This window comes from Syzygium oleosum, unplaced genomic scaffold, assembly GCF_021117445.2.
Source record: "Syzygium oleosum isolate NSW1041296 unplaced genomic scaffold, Sole_v2.1 Sole_v2.24, whole genome shotgun sequence".
NCBI lineage: Eukaryota > Viridiplantae > Streptophyta > Magnoliopsida > Myrtales > Myrtaceae > Syzygium > Syzygium oleosum.
In genome coordinates, this window is record NW_026607508.1 from 826,281 (window position 1) to 842,998 (window position 16,718).

A 16,718-nucleotide genomic window follows, 5' to 3' on the forward strand; every position below is an offset into this window, starting at 1 on the left:
TTTGTTACTTAATATCTATCCCACCGTCAACTCACCTTGTAGCAAGCCGACCGAAAGCAAAGTGGTCTCTGGCATCCAAAATAACTCACCCAAAGTTCACTTTTTGGAACTCCAATGGCTATCATCGTGGTGGTCGCTTGCTCATTGGACGGGGGTGATTGATTTTCCTTTGTCAATCTTTCTGGCTTTCTTTCTTCTGTTTTAGTTGTCCAGAGAAGATCTGGGTTTAAAGTTTTGACTAGTAGTCTTGTGTTTTGACGAAATAGCATCGTGGACGGCGAAATACCTTTTAGCAAAAGTTTGATCTTTAATTGTTAATATGAATTGGGTTCTTGGGCGATTCTGATAGGAACTAATTTGCGTAATAAGGATTATGGATGATAACTAAAGTGAATCTAGAGAATTTAAAGAATAAAGAATAACAAATAGATAAAACTGGAAACTGGAATTGGATAAAAATTGCACAAGTGTTATGGATTGCCGATCATTTACAACTAATGCCTCTTGGCATTATATAGCCTTGTACAAAATATAACCGTCATTGTGCGGTTATTGTTCAATTACAAATTTCAACTGACTTGGCTTCACGTCGATCATCCTTAACTACTTGTTCTTATCATAAGCGATTATGATCTTCTGCATGTCCTAGGGCTTGACTTTTCTCTAGTCTTTGCTTACTACTGACCGTTTGTCGTCGCACGTCAACGACCATCCCAGACTACGACTCTTCTTAGATGACTGTGGGTCTCGTGACATTAATTTGGCATCGGCTATTCACCGATTTGTGATCGTGTTGCTTGCTGGCTCCATCGACAACCTAACGTGGACCCATCATGACTTGGTATATTTTTGGGTGCCAACAATATTGGAGTCATTGGAGTCAAATGTTCTGTCTCAAGGAAATAAACAAAGGTCAAAAGCGCGGGGCAATTTTGTAATTCCAGCCCATTGAAGCAGCCTACTAGATGGAGAGCATAGCAATGCGATCCGATAGTTTCACCAATTAGATCCACCTCTTTCGTTTTCTATTTGTTATTCAAGTGGAGTGTGTATGCTCTATCTAGCAGGAGGGTTGTACATTGCAGATCTAGATTATCTTAGGCATTGAAATATGGCTGGCTACCCGCCAGATGTTCCTTTTTCCTTTCTTTTCTAAGTTTGTGTAAATTGCAGCCGTAAAGAACTTTTGGGAACTCTGCATCTAGTCCATTATCACTCTTCAAAGTGCCGAGCCATCAAAGAAAGACATCTAGTTCGCCAGCATCCAGCTTTTGTGTGTACAATCTATTCAAAAGAGAGAGAGAGATTTGCATTTGTTCTGTGGTTCAAGGGGGAGTTAATGGTTGGCCCAAAAAATACAAATGGAGGTATTAATGAAGCCCAGGGGGTCACCGAAACGGGGTGACCCTTGGAGCTTCCTCTGAAACATGAATCCATCGGCACCTAAATTTTGATAACCTATTTAGTTGTTCGTTGTATAAACAATTAAGAATCATTCCGAAATCTGGATAAAAATATTAGTTAAATGTGTATAGATACTATGAACATTTTAATTAATAGTGATAAGGCCGCTTATCTTTACATTTAAATTGGATTGGCGACAAATGGACTTACATGAATGGTTTTGAACTTAATTGGATTAATTGGATTGAGCCCATAAGAGTATGAAATTTTGCCAAGACCATGGATGCCTAGGAGTCGAAAATTGTATAATTAAAATGTCAAATTAGAAAATTAATCTATGAAAAGAAAACTAGAGGGCGATTAATCTTGATATTATCAAAATTCAAATCTTTGAGGATAATTTACCAAATTGATTTGATATTATCACAGTAAGAGAAGAGAAGAGTTTCTTATTGTTAAGATAGAGTACGTCTTTTAGAATTCGAATTATTAGGAAACGAGGGACATCTCTTACTCTTGAAAGAAACCCTAACTGTCAGCCCTATATAAACTCTGTTACGTAAAGAGAAGGGAGGACGACTATCGTTTCTCAAGACGGGGACGGCCACAATTTAGAGGGGAAAGCGTTTGCTTTCACAAAGGGTGGAAACTCTTTCAAACCTTGAAAGAAGGGCAAAGGGTGTCTGTCTCGAAATATTCACGCTTCACACTCCAATTCCACGCCTTCACTTCTTCAACAGAGCCTCATTGAAGCCAAGGCCACGGAGGCTTTCCCCGCACGACCTCCATCCCAACGACGCTGTGGTGGCTCCAGTCTCTGCTGCACTGCGTCTCACATCCGTCTCCATGCTGCACCAGCTGCACCATCTGAACCACACCGACGCAATATGCACTGACGCCAGTTCCTGCAATCTTTGCATGCTCAAATCGATCCCCGAGGAGTGTTGAGCCACCGTGAATTCAGCCCCACCACTAGTCTGGTGAACCTTCCAGCTAGTCCTCTTGAGTTTCTCGGTGCTTTCTTGCAGGTTTACCGGTGCCTTTGTCCACGACCAGCAACGAAATCACCAGCGTACCTACAGTCCAACATCTTGTTGCCGCGACCAGTCAAGTCTCCAGGGAAGCCGACGTCTCCATTACTCCTGAGAAGCCCTGGCGATGCTCTCTCTCGTCCGTGATATTCAACACTGGAGCTTCCTTCACTGGCGTCTCACATATCGAAGAAATAAAGTTGAAGAAGACCAAGGCTGAAGAAGATTGGTGAGCTTGAAAAGAAATACAATAATTTTGGTCAAGTAAGTCCAAGCGGTGGATTTATCTTCCTTTGGATTTTGTACAGAATTGACAATAATGTTATGGGTTTTGTGATCTTACTTTATGCAAGCTAAACAATATTATTTTGGCAAAGAGATCGTGAAGAGTTTGGGCGTGTTCGCTTGGCGCCTACCTCCACGAGAAGCATGAGCTCTGTTCACTCCCTTCTCTCCTATCTATGCATTTCTTTTCTTTTTTTTTAATGATTGTGATCATATTATGTTTGCGGTTGCTTCCTTTGTGCGGACGAAGCGGGCTTGGCTTTTGGAAGTTACCTTTTTATTCCTCTATGTTTTTCCTTTTTTAATCAGCGACATGATTATAATACCCCACAATTCCTATGTATTTGGATAGTATTCAGCTAGGAGTGATGTAGAAGCAGCCATGATATGCACGTTCACAAAATGATACTTTAGTTAGTCATGATCTTCGCCATCTCTATGGATGTTTTGTTCCATCCATTGAGCTTTTGAGTTTGCCGTAGAGACTGCATTTTTTTTTGTGCTTGCTTCGGCATTTTTGGAAGGTCGGTGTCAAATAATATATCCACTGACGGTTTCATTATGAATATGCAAACTTCAAATTTTCTAGTAATGGTGTGAAATACATTTCGATGTTATCGCAAATGGTAATGATTTTTTGGATTACTTAAGAATTTGAAGTCCACAAATTCAAATCGAACCTTCGTCACCAAATATTCTTTGACCATGATGTTCCAACCTTTTTTAGAATCAATATATAATGTGAAGATCACACATGATCAGAACTTACAACTTTGTGAAGTGCATATCAAATTCTTTTACGTCACTCCCAGTTGAGTATCATCCTATTACATAGAAATTGGGGTGTATATTCTTATATGTCGCAAATTAAAAAAGAGAAATAAAATAAATAGAACACTAAAAGCTAAACTTGAAATCTGAACCTTCTTCGTCCGAATAGTAGTGGAAGCAAACAGCCACAAACATCATATATACCGAGAGAAAGAGGGATAAGTGCCAAAAAAGTCCTAAACCTTTTGCATTGGTGCCAATTTAGTCCTAAACCTTTTGTTATTGCCAATTCAGTCCTAAACCTTTTGCATTGGTGCCAATTTAGTCCTAAACCTTTTTTTGGTGCCAATTCAGTCCTAAACCTTTTAAATTGGTGTCAATTCAGTCCTAAACCTTTTGTTTTTGTGCCAATTTAGTCCTTCCGGTCAATTTTGATCGGAATTTGCTGACGTGGATGCCTGCCGGTCATCGGCGCCAACATGGACAAATTTAACAATATTTTAATATTTTTTTGAATTTTTATTTTTTTTCCTTTTTTTTTCTTTTTTTTTTGGCCCCCCTCCTTCCTCTGGCCGGTCGCCGGTCCGACAACCGGCCAGAGGCCAGTGGCCGGTGAGCTCGACCTCGCCGGCCACTGGCGAGGGCGGCGGTCTTGCCGGCCAGGGCAAGCCTCGCCCGACCAAGGCGAGGCTCGAGCCTCGCCGGAGGCCGCGGCGGGCGAGCCTCGCCATGGTCGGGGAGGCTCGTGCCCTCGCCGGAGGACGCGGCAAGGGCTGGTCGGGCGAGCTCGACCTCGCCAAATCCGGTGAGGTCGGGCCTCGCCCTCGCCCGACCATGGCGAGGCTCGCCCTCGCCGCGGCCTCCGGCGAGGGCACGAGCCTCGCCATGGTCGGGCGAGGCCCGACCTCGCCGACTAGCGAGGTCGAGCCTCGCCCTCGCCGGCGAGGCCGCCGCCCTCGCCAGTGGCCGGCGAGGTCAAGCTCGTCAGCCACTGGCCTCTGGCTGGTCGCCGGACCGGCGACCGGCCAAAGGAAGGAAGGGGCGGGCCAAAAAAAAAAGTGAAAAAAAAGAAAAAAAGGAAAAAAAATAAAAATTCAAAAAAATATTAAAATATTGTTAAATTTGTCTACGTCAGCGCCACGTCGGCACCGGTGACCGGCCGCCGGCCGGCAGGCGTCCACGTCAGCAAATTCCGGTCAAAATTGACCGAAAGGACTAAATTGGTACAAAAACAAAAGGTTTAGGACCGAATTGGCATCAATTTAAAAGGTTTAGGACTTAATTGGCACCAAAAAAAGGTTTAGGACTAAACTGGCACCAATGTAAAAGGTTTAGGACTGAATTGGCACAAAAAAAAGGTTTAGGACTAAATTGGCACCAATGCAAAAGGTTTAGGACTTTTTTGGCACTTTTCCCGTGAGAAAGAGGAACTAAACAAGGCTCTTACTTCTCGTGGAGGTAGGTTCCTTCGAGCGAGTGAGTGGTGGATTGTACAGAAGCTTGAAGCCATTGAATATCTCTACGGTGCGACCTTTGGAGTCCGATTCATGGGGGCTCATCTTCACTTCCATAAACTCTTCGGATTTTCTGAAAATTTTTTACTTCATGGATTCTCGATGGGAGAGAGATTGCAGAAGAGGAGAAGGCGCAAAGAGAAATAGTAACGGAGAAAGATTGACGGAGGGTATAGAGTAAAGGTGGAAAGTGGGTCCACTATGTATACGTAACGATTAATGAATGGAGTGGTAGATGGCCAACATGGAAGGACAATCTTATGCAATATTTTTAGATTTTTGTTTGTGTCGAATAAGGAAAATTTAATGACCCCTCACTATACTCTATTCTCCATATTCTATATGACGAGGATCCTATATTTTTCAGAATATCTGCCTTTCGTCTCCCACAAGGTCCCTTGCTATTTTCTTTTTCGTTAATATTTAGCCTTTTCACAGTTTAATTTATTACATGTCTCGACGAATATTTATTTTTCATTTTCCAATTGATTTTAAATTTTGCGATGCTCTCATTTCAATTTTTTCAATTCGTAATCTCACAAAACTTTCACGGTATATGTTCACAAATAAATTCGCATATATGTTCTTTTGAAATGTGGATAATATTATGAGTTTTGATAAGAAAAGGAAAATATACTATTTCTTTAAACTAGATTTTAAACAAACAAGCCTTTGATTTGTAAGAGCAATGTCCGCGAAAATTCTTACCAATTCTTTTTACCATTTACTACTGCTACTATATTCTTTTGTTCACAATTTATTGCTTTTGTCCTGACTTTTATGACGATTATATTTATATTATATGAAATCTCAGCTCTATTAAAGGTCAATCGTCCAAAAATAATTATCACGGCACATATCCATTTACGTTTAGTCATTTTGAATTGTTTTCATCTTTTAAATAAACTTCGAAAATATTATTTTAAAGACAAATGGAATCCCGAATGTGATCTTCTATTTTGTCCTCTCACTCACTCTGCAGTCCCACGTAACTTTGGGTGGTTCGGTGGAAAAACTGATAATAATACTTGTCTAAACTATTGATGTATCAATGTTCCTAGGAATAGTTATACTAGTTGTCCCAACATTCCCCTTTTTCCCAAACCTTAAAAAAACAAGCAATTTCATTAATACACTATAAATTAGTATTTAAACGAAAGGACCATGTTTTGAAACTCAATAAGAGTCCTCGTTTTATAATACACTAACTTTTGTCGAATAACTTTAATGTATGAATATTGGTCCACTCTATTTATACTCTATGTGACATAAAAGACATTCTTAAACATCGAAAATCTCACATTCATTTAAATTAAAATTGCACTAGCACCCCCCTCAGTATATTGATATGGTAAACCACACTTTATTGGCCGTTAAATACGACTAACTTATTTAAAGGATTGCTTATACTCTGCCGCATCACTTAATACACCGATTTCTTTTGCAAAAGTAAAATTATCTAGCATCCGTGTATTGTAAACTAGTCACGTTGTAGTCTGACTTATAAAAGGAGCTTTAGAGAGGGAGAGGAAGCAGCTTATTTTTTGTCCATGATGCTCTAAAACCACGTTAAATTATAAGCAACTACTTAAGAGGATTTTACGATTCATGCTTCTCATGCTTCTAAAACCACGTTAGATTTCTCCTTCATCAGCTTCTTCGTGGGGAAGTACTTCTAGACCGATTTAGACATACTCGCGAGATGAATCATGCTCAACTGGGAGTTGGGCGTGGAAGAAGATTTTAAGTTAGGGCTTATGCATTTGGCATTGAACGATGAACGATGATATTCTAAAAACCAAAAATGAAAAATCATTTTTTGAGCACGAGAAATTTGTGTAATTCTAATCAAGAAGGTAGGGTCATTTAAGTCCGACCCTGTTTTCATGTCTGAAGGATATGTGGAGTTTTATTAATTCCAAAGTCAAATTTATTGATCCAACAACAATTCGAAAAAGCTAATTCAGATTGCTAAATTTGGATTAATTTGTTTTACCGAAGAATTGACAAAGGGGCAGAGTGCAATTTGAAAATGGAAGGGGTATCCGAGTATTTTTTATCCAAATTGAGGGGGTGTCCAAGTAATGTACTTGGAAACCTTCTGTTATAGGCGATGACTGTTGCCCATTACAAGCTCATCACTCTATTAGGTCATGGAATTCTAATTTATGTCTCAATATGAAAGAATTAAAGAAAAATCGAAAGCGCCAGGGACTTCAGGGCTTACTCAAGGCCATTGGGCCATTGTAGAGCATCATAGAGATATTGCACAGGACCCCAACTCACTCCTTAGCAAACTTGGGCCTCTAGGCAGTAAAGAACCAGCGTGGAGCATAGGCTTGGGCTGCAAGTGCCATGTGACACGTTCCTTATTAGGCGTGCCACCACCTGGCACCGATTTGCCCCTTTCTTTGAAGAGTCATTTATTTATTTTTATATTTGTCCAAACTATGATCCCTCAGTTCTCTTTCATCCAATTGACTCGATATTCATGTTTGCGGAAAGCTCGTGACGTGTTCCAAAAAAATTGTCCGCTTTCTAGAAAAGTCTTGCTATTATATGTACAAAGCATTACTTCATCCTGGTCTTATTCGAAGAACTAGTTTTGTTTAAATGTGTTGTGACCCTCCCGAGGTGAACTTGAGGGAGTTTAACGGATTGCTTAAGAGGCGTAAATAACTCTCTTGCAAGATGGCACTTACGCTTCGCAGAAACTCTCTCAAACCCTACCGATGACGAATTGGTTTCTCGTTAATTATTTGATTGCTTATAACTAGAGTTGCCACTAAGGTTAGGAGCCAAGCAAGACACGCGAGATTGCTTACTTCTGTGGACTCAGTTATGCTTAAGAAATGCAATTCTCGTTATGGGTACCTTTTCCTTTTATAAAAGGCTTTGCATGCAATCTTCCCTTTCTTATTTTTTAATTCTTTTCAGAAGAAATGGAAATCTAAATAATCATGTACGGATACTCAAACAAATACAAATCCAATTTAATAATAACAAAGAAAGTACAAGGTGAGGAAAGAAATAACCCAAACCATAACGGGCAACACTGTACAACATCTCGTTATTAAGTTTCGGGATAGGATTTCCGTGAGCTATGCATAAAAATTAACGTGCACTAAAGTAAATAATAAATATGAGTTTCCTGGTGACAAAGATCATACTACACTAGATGAAACCAGATTAATAATGAATTAACTAATCTTGCGATGCAATAATCATCTAATATCAATCTAGATTTTTTATTGTGTATTTATGATTTCCTTTCATTACTAATATGATTTAATCTAAGTGCTTGTGAATAAAACAAGAGCTAATCGAATGCTTATGAACTAAGTAAAGCTATACGCATGAGCAAAACGGTAAAAAGATCCAATCTTTTTGGGTGGGATGAAGGCGCAGGTAAAAGGCCAACACTACGTAAAAACCACGATGAGAATACTTTCAAAAACTGCAAATAATAAGCTACACACATACTAAATTTGATGTAAATGCAATTCTAATGCAACGAAAACATGCTGGATATAGCAAAATCATGCAGACAAACAACGAGGCCACTCCGGGATACTTCAAGGGGCCGAACATGGACGGAACATACTCGGTCCAATACCATCATGCGAAGGGAACAACTAGGCATCATAATTCATCCCTAGACATAGCGAATTGCGTGTCAAAGTAGTATGAGAAACGAATCCTACACCTTTTTGACTCTCAAGCTTTTTCTTCCACTCACCGTTCTTTAATCTTGTCTGATTCTGATTTTCCATTACTTTCCAACTCACTCAAATCTTCCTTTTAGATTCCCCAGCCACCGAAAGGCATCCCCCCCTTGAAGCTTACGATCGGTTTTACTTTTCAAAAGAGAACCACCGAATTCTTTTCTCATTCTGTCTCCAAAGCTCACCGACAGATTGTCCCTAATCAATCACCAAATGACCCGCTTTCTATTTTACCCCTCTTATCTCATCCCTAGCCAGCTCACTTGACCCAATCAATCTCCCGCGATCGTGGAGTTGGGTCCAATTGCGCTATCATGAAATTGAACCTAACTACTACGAATATGGAGTTGTGAATTCTTGTTCATCTCACATGTCGAGCCGTCCATCGGGCTGATTAAAATGAAGAAGTTCGTGGTCGAGCCCCTGTTCTATTCGACGCAAACATGCTTTGTTTAATTCAAATTCATTGTGCATAAACACGAATGTGTCTATTGTTTGAATGCATAGAAATGTAATAAAAGATGCAAGTGCAAGACTAAGCTAAACATATGTTTTTGTTTGAGGATCCAATCGCACTGCTATTGACGTACTCGATTCTTAGTTTTCTCATAAAGTGAATGAAAAGTGTCCCAGCAAAAATTTATGTATCAACGCAAGGTTAGAGGTATAAACTCTCAAAAACGGACTCTTTTGACATTTGGGGAGGAATGTTGTGATTATCTGACTATTAGTAAGCATTGTTGTCATATGTACATAAGATCGTTTAAGTAGTCATGTGTTAAATTATTACTTAGTAAAAAGGAAACCACTCAGAGACTGGGGATGCCATTTCGAGGAAGCCAGCAAAGTTTTTCTTTATTAGCGAGCCTATGGCCAGAGCACAAGAATCCACCACCCCAAAGTTGTTTCTCCACTACTTTTGTCGGCCACAAAGAAGCTTGTGTCAATCAGAGAACTGGAATAACGCAGTGGCGAAAATAAAGTCCATGTGTCCACACCTATTAACAATGCTTTTATAAAGTTCTAATACTATTAATAGATTTGATATTATTTTTTGCCGTTACACTTGATCGTGCATGTAATTATATATCTCTTGAGTAGTCATGCGGCAAAACAACTTCTCGGAGGCTGGGGATGAAATTTCGAGGAAGGCCACCAAAGTTGTTTTATAAGCGAGCCTATATAACCTAGATCACGAGAATCCACCGCACTAGAGTTGTTTGTCGGTTCAAGCAATAATTTTTGCGGTAATCGCTGGACAAATTCCTCTTACACCTATTATTAGAACATAGGATACGAATCGGAACTCACTCTTAGCCCACAATCCAAAAACTGATTATCATCTTTTAATCATCTATTATAAACGATGGATTGGGACACGGTTTAAAATCTGACACGCTTGCACAACTTCGATCATCCCCCTCGTTTCAAATTTTTTTTCTATGAAGCTGGTCTACCATTGATTATTGGATCATAAACATTAGATACGATGAGTTTCATGCAAGATACACCGCTTGAACAATTGAGATTTAATGGATCGAGCTTAGACATGTGATATTATTAGTGGTACAGTTATCTATTGAATAGAATAATTGAGTGAACTTAGTGCATAAACAAAATTGACGATTCAGATTAGTTTACTACATATATTTTCATTTAATAATATGTTACTCATCAGAACCTAATAATTGCCTCAACGTTGGACTTTTGGTTGTGTCATATGGCACTCTTATATGAGAGCTTAAAATTGTCCCAACTCCTAAGCCATGTTGAAGCGACGGAATAATTGCAGTAGGGAAATGCATGCGCAAAAAGAGAGATTGAAAGGCGATCCCTAAACACCACACGACAATCCTTTCTACCAATCATTTTCATAAAAATTGGAGGAAAGTCAAAAGTTCATAGCACTTGATATTGAATACTCGCTTGGGTGGTTGATCACATGATGCTTTGAAAGCATCTAACTTTTTCTCACAAAACAAACTATTGTGGATGAGCTGTTGCTGGCTCATTTATCTAATAGATTGGTTAAAACAGCATATCCATTTTTGGAGTATCAATATATGTCACTTTATGTAAGTCCGATTCATTTTTTTAACCATTAATTTTTTTATGATTGAGGATGACGAATTTATATATAAATGGTAGTAGAAACTATAAATTATCAACAATGTTGGTCCACATAATTCAACATAGGACATTATGTGCGATTAAAATTTTAATTATACCATTCACTATGTGTCTATATAACTTTTCTTATTTGTAATTTCAATCTCCGAAAGACTTGGGCTATGTGATAAACAAAATATAAACTATTTGGAAGCCACATATAGAGACAACTCTAGTGGGATTTTCTTTTTTACCAATAGCGAAATTTTCTCATATTGTATTTTTTATTATGCACAAAGCCTAAAACTTCACAAGATTTGAACAATAGTTTGTTTGCTTGATAATATACAATATGGGAATCTACAATGCTTCTTTTCAGGAGAATGCAAATCAATCACAGGAAAGAAAAAATCCTAAAACAAAGAATATGACAACTATAATACGTAAGGAAGATATTTAAATGATCTTTGAGAAATTTGATATGATTGTAAATCTTCTATATTATAATAAGAAGAATTTAGTGTAATTTTAAGTTCATGTAACTTCCATATTTTAATTTTTAATATATAATCTAGATAATTTTGAAATGATGCAATAAAATATTTATTACTAAAAAATTAACACATAAATTAACCAAAGTTATCCTTCATATATTTTCTTATCTAAATAATTACTAAAATGACTTGCAAAATATCAGTGAGATGTTAATAATTTTCATTACGTTTTGAGAAATAACCGAAAAATCATTCGATTTCCGTGAATAGCATTGGTTTTGTAGCTAATATCAAATGATGCTGATGTGCGCAGACCAAGTTTATGTAAAACCTTCTTCGTTGGGAACAAAGTGGGTATAGGTAATGTCACAGAGTCATGTGGCCCATATAGATAAAAGACGGAGAAATAAACTAAAAGGTAGGGTTCTTCAATGGACACCAAAATCTAAAACCTCTGCCGGTAAGCATGAAGATGTTAGTTTCTTTTTTCCCCCGTCTTGGAAGGCTGGCAGCTAGGCACCCGTTTAGTTAGTGAAAATCTTATGCATTTTAATTTATATTTCGAGAAATATGTTTAGTATATGTATCATACCTCAAATTCATACCGACATTATAGGGAATGATAGGCCTTCCCATAAAGTACTAAGCCTTTAACGTAAAAATATTTAAACCATTTTCAAAAGGAATTCACTTGCACTCTCAATTTACTAAAATTCATTTGGTAAATGTCATTCAAAGTCACCTCATATCACTCTCCACGTGCCCCCGTTTACTCTTTTCGTTCTTGTGACCTAGAATGGAAATAAAAGGGGAACGCACAATCGCAGCATAGCAAGTAATATTCAGCGTCATTTCTATGACGTTAAGTAACAAGTAATGCAGCCTTATAACTATGTACTGCCAATATGCATCATGAAAGTCATACCAACGGATATTCTCAAAAAACCTAATTTAAATTGTTCATGGGCTTATATGGTGTTTTATAAGCCTCCAAGGTAGCTATGATTACGATAAAAAAGTGAAAAAGGGTTAGACCTAACTACAGTCTATATCTTTCACTTGTAGCTATGACACAACACAACTTTGAGTCGTGGATGCAATAACTATGGTCTATTCCGACATCGGTTCACGCTTTGTTTTGGTTAAGAATAACATTTGACTATTAAATGAAGGCACTAATATATATACAATATTTTTTATTCCGGTAACTTGTCCGTGTCACCGAGCCATATTTTCCATTAGGAGTGCTTTGAAAAAAAGTTTTGACTTTTTTGGGCGTAAAACCATTTGAGTTCACAAAAAAGAAACTAGAAAAAATTTTGTGTGACAATCCTCAGCATGAAATATATATTTTGGTTTTTCATAAGGTAGTTCAAATGCTATTATAACACGGTTCAAATACTATTCAATTATTTTCTCATGAATGTTCACATATCCTAAATTTCCAGTAGGCTAATATTGCGTTTGTCTATACATACATGAGCTTCTAGATCCACCATTTCTCACAAGTTTGTCAGTCCAACGGCTTGTTGACGATCACGTTATTCGAGGTGGAGTAAATCCAAACCAAATCACATGTACGCACGAATGTTAAAAATGCTTCGCAATAAAGACTAGATGAGTACAAACAGGTGGCTCTTGATTAAAGAAAGATTCTTGGTTTCAAAACCCAATATCTTTGCACATGCTATCACCACAGATTTCATAGCGCCTTTTTTTTATAATGACAAGAAATCAATTAACTAATTAATTAGTGTCCAGTCCACGAAGCTGGTATGCGGTCTTCAGTCAAAATAAGTCCATATGTTCATACCTATTAAGTATCTTGGTCCATACTTAAGCACCATATTTTTCCAAAGTTCTACTATTATTAATAATAATATTTTTTTGCTGGTACACTTGATTCCGCGTGTGATTATATATCTCTTGAGTGGGCCATGAGGTAGATTATTATATAGCAAGGAAAAAACAACTTCTCAGAGGTTGGGAATGAAAATTTCGAGGAAGCCAGCAAAGTTGTTTTTATCACCGAGCTCATGTTTTTCCAAAGTTGCTTGTCGGTTTGTGCAATGATCGAGTCCCACTAGGACGAGTACTGATCTATAATATTCACTACTTTTGTCGGCCATAGAGAAGCATGTGTCCCTCTGACCACCCGAATAAAGCGGTGGCACGCGGTATTCGGTGAAAATAAGTCCATGTGTTCACACCTTTAGATGTCTCGGTCATAGCACTAAAAAAAAGTCATGCATCTCTGTCCTCTTAGTATAAGAATAAATCAGGAAGAAGATCAAGTGGTAATGAGCAAACTACCTAAAAACACTCTATCGGATCTTAAGCTAATAGTCGTTGCTGATTGGCGAACTTCATCATCCAATGGCTTCTTCATCGAAACCCAAAAGGATTTACGACGTCTTCTTGAGTTTCAGAGGTACAGACTTGCGCAACAACTTTCTCAGTCATCTCTACAAATCTTTAGAGCAAAATGGAATATGCACTTTTGTTGATAGCGAGGAACTGAGGAAGGGAGACCACATATCGCTGGTGCTTATGAAGGCCATCGAGCAATCATCCTTTGCAATCATCGTTTTCTCGAACGATTATGCTTCCTCACGATGGTGCTTGGAAGAGGTGGCAAAGATTATGGAGTGCAAGGAACAAAAGGACCTCACTGTTCTACCAGTTTTTTATAAAGTGGATCCAAGAGAAGTGAGAAGGGGGAGAGAGAGTTATGGGAGAGCTCTAGCTAAGCATGAGTCCAAGTTTGGAAAGGATTCCGAAAAAGTGAAGAGATGGAAGAAAGCTCTTTTCAACGTGGGTAGCTTATCCGGATGGCATTTGAATGATGGGTAAGTTGAGTGGAGTTCATATTTTTGTGCAAGAAACCAATCTTTACAAGTATAAAGACTGTTTGTTAAAAAGAATAAATGAATTGACACACATGATGTCATCTATAATATGTTAATACTTGATCTACCAATGGATAAAATGTTAAGTAGTGTTATTGCACCAACCCCATTTCTTTGGAAGGAGTAAGAAAGTTTGCAAGGTCAGTTACAAGATAATTAGTGTGTATAGGCCATGTAAGGCAATGACACGGTGCTCTAGGGTATTTAATAGTTTTCGAATTGAAATCTTAACCACCGTTCAAAGTCCTAAATAGCTCTTTTTGATGAAGCGTATAGATATATCACATATAACAGTCAAAAGCAAAACTAAGTAAATCGTCATATATAAATCAAAAGAGCATGAATCACTTGGATGACTAAAAGTTGAACCCCGAAATGGTTGTTTTGATTGGTGTGGAGCTCTTGGAATTCTAATTCAACTAGGTGGATATATATATATAATCTGAAAATGTGATGCATTGCTTTATCATTATTAGCTTATGATTGTTCATTATTTGCTATTCAAATCGCTAAAAAAGATACTCCAACTTCTTTTTCCGTTTTTGACAGAGATGAGTCAAAGCTTATACAAAAAATTGTGAAGGAGATCTCTAATCATCTAGACCGAAAACCTTTGCATGTTGCTAAGCATCCGGTTGGGATAGATTCCCAAGTGGTTAAGTTGAAATCGATGTTAAATCTGGAGTCTGATGATGGTATTCTCATGGCCGGATTATGGGGACTGGGAGGTACAGGGAAGACAAGTTTAGCAAAAGCTCTTTACAATGCTATATTTAGACAATTTGAGGGTTCATGTTTTCTGGCAAATGTTCGAGAAACTTCAAAAGGTAGCATGGGTCTAGTCAATTTGCAAGAAATATTACTAAAAAATATATTATTATTGAAAAAAAAATTACAAGTGTCCAACGTCGATGAAGGTATTAATATAATACAACACAGACTTGGTTGCAAGAAAGTTCTCCTCATCCTTGATGACGTGGATGACTTGCGCCAATTAAATGCTTTAGCAGGAGAAGGCAAGTGGTTTGGTAATGAGAGTAGGATCATTATTACCACAAGAGATAAACAGTTGCTAACTTGTCACGGGATAAATCAAGATCATGTGTATGAAGTTGAAGCACTAGATGACAATCAAGCTCATGAGCTGCTTTGTAAGCATGCTTTTCAAATGCCCCAAATCAAAACAGATCTAGTGGATAGTGCTCTGAATTATTGTAAAGGCCTCCCTTTAGCACTTGAGGTGTTGGGTTCCTTATTATGTGGTACAACGGAAGATATATGGGAAAGTACACTAATGAAACTTTCTAGGATTCCTAACAAAACCATTAATAATGTGCTCAAAATGAGTTACAATGGACTAGATGAAAATGAGAAAGAGATCTTTCTCCACATTGCTTGCTTCTTTAAGGGGCGGGAAAGAGAGTATACAAACAAGGTTCTCAACAGTTGCGATCTCCAGACAGCTGTAGGATTCGAAATTCTTATTAAGAGGTCCCTGATAAGAATTGAGTCCGAAATCCTAGAAATGCATGACTTAATTCAATTGATGGGTATGGATATTGTGAAACAAGAATGTCGCGATGATCCCGGAAGACGCACCAGGCTTTGGCTATATGATGATGTTGTCGATGTTCTGTCACGTGACATGGTAAGACCTGCGAATACGATCAAAATTGTGCTTCTTATATTTGACTTTAATTACTAAAAATGCATAACCTAAATAATCTTGTATATACAGGGAGATTGTGCTGTAAAAGCCATAGTGTTGGAGCTACCTGAGCCGACAGACATGGATATCGGTCCTAATGCTTTTACAAAAATGAGAAGGTTGAGATTACTCATCATGCACAATGTGCATAATTCTTTGAAAGATCCTTTATGTCTTTCTCATGAGCTTAGATGGTTTGAATGGCCTGGATGTGCTCCCTCCGTTCCAGAATTTTCCTCTGGTCGAAATAAATTAGTGGGACTTGATGTGAGCAAAAGCAGCATCAAAGTAGTGCTAAAACAATTTAAGGTGAGGATTTACCTACATAGACCTTTTTAATATTTATTTCATTTGTATGTGTATATGCGTGTTACGTGTACTTGTACACAAAAGGAAGTGGTATTCCTATGTTTTAGAAACCACTTCTCTATTTTCTTTCAAAATGACCCTAATAACTTGTTGTTTGAAATATTTTTACATGCATCAAAATTGGCATTTGAAAAATTAAGCTAAATAACTTTATTAGAAATATGTTATGGAAACATTTGTTGTTGAAATAGACGGAACGAAGGAACTTGTCGAAAGAGAAAAATATTTCAAAATTTGAAATTTTTTATGAAGGTCATTGGATCATAAGAAAATTCAAATTTTAATTTTAATCACGTGAGAGATTAAATAGAATAACCAACTTCACGTATTTGTCCATGGGTATAATATCTGTGATATAAGTTATTGAGGATAATTGATGAAAGGAATAAAAAAAAATTT

The 16,718-nt window shown here is 37.8% G+C and overlaps 1 protein-coding gene across 5 annotated transcripts in view; it reads left to right on the top strand.

The window, feature by feature from the left end:
- The window catches only part of LOC115667269 (disease resistance protein Roq1-like), a 110,002-nt gene that overhangs the window by 50,442 nt on the left and 42,842 nt on the right, over nt 1-16,718 (top strand). The window contains exons 1-3 of one of the 5 annotated variants that reach the window (XM_056302548.1): nt 13,656-14,182; nt 14,792-15,890; nt 15,981-16,259. The exons of 2 other annotated variants lie outside the window; for them this stretch is intronic. In XM_056302548.1, coding sequence (XP_056158523.1) covers nt 13,710-14,182; nt 14,792-15,890; nt 15,981-16,259 — 1,851 coding nt within the window. In that variant the 5' untranslated portion in view covers nt 13,656-13,709. Of the gene's footprint in view, nt 1-13,654; nt 14,183-14,791; nt 15,891-15,980; nt 16,260-16,718 lie in introns of those variants that run through there. 2 more of the 5 variants (XM_056302547.1, XM_056302544.1) reach the window with 2 other exon arrangements.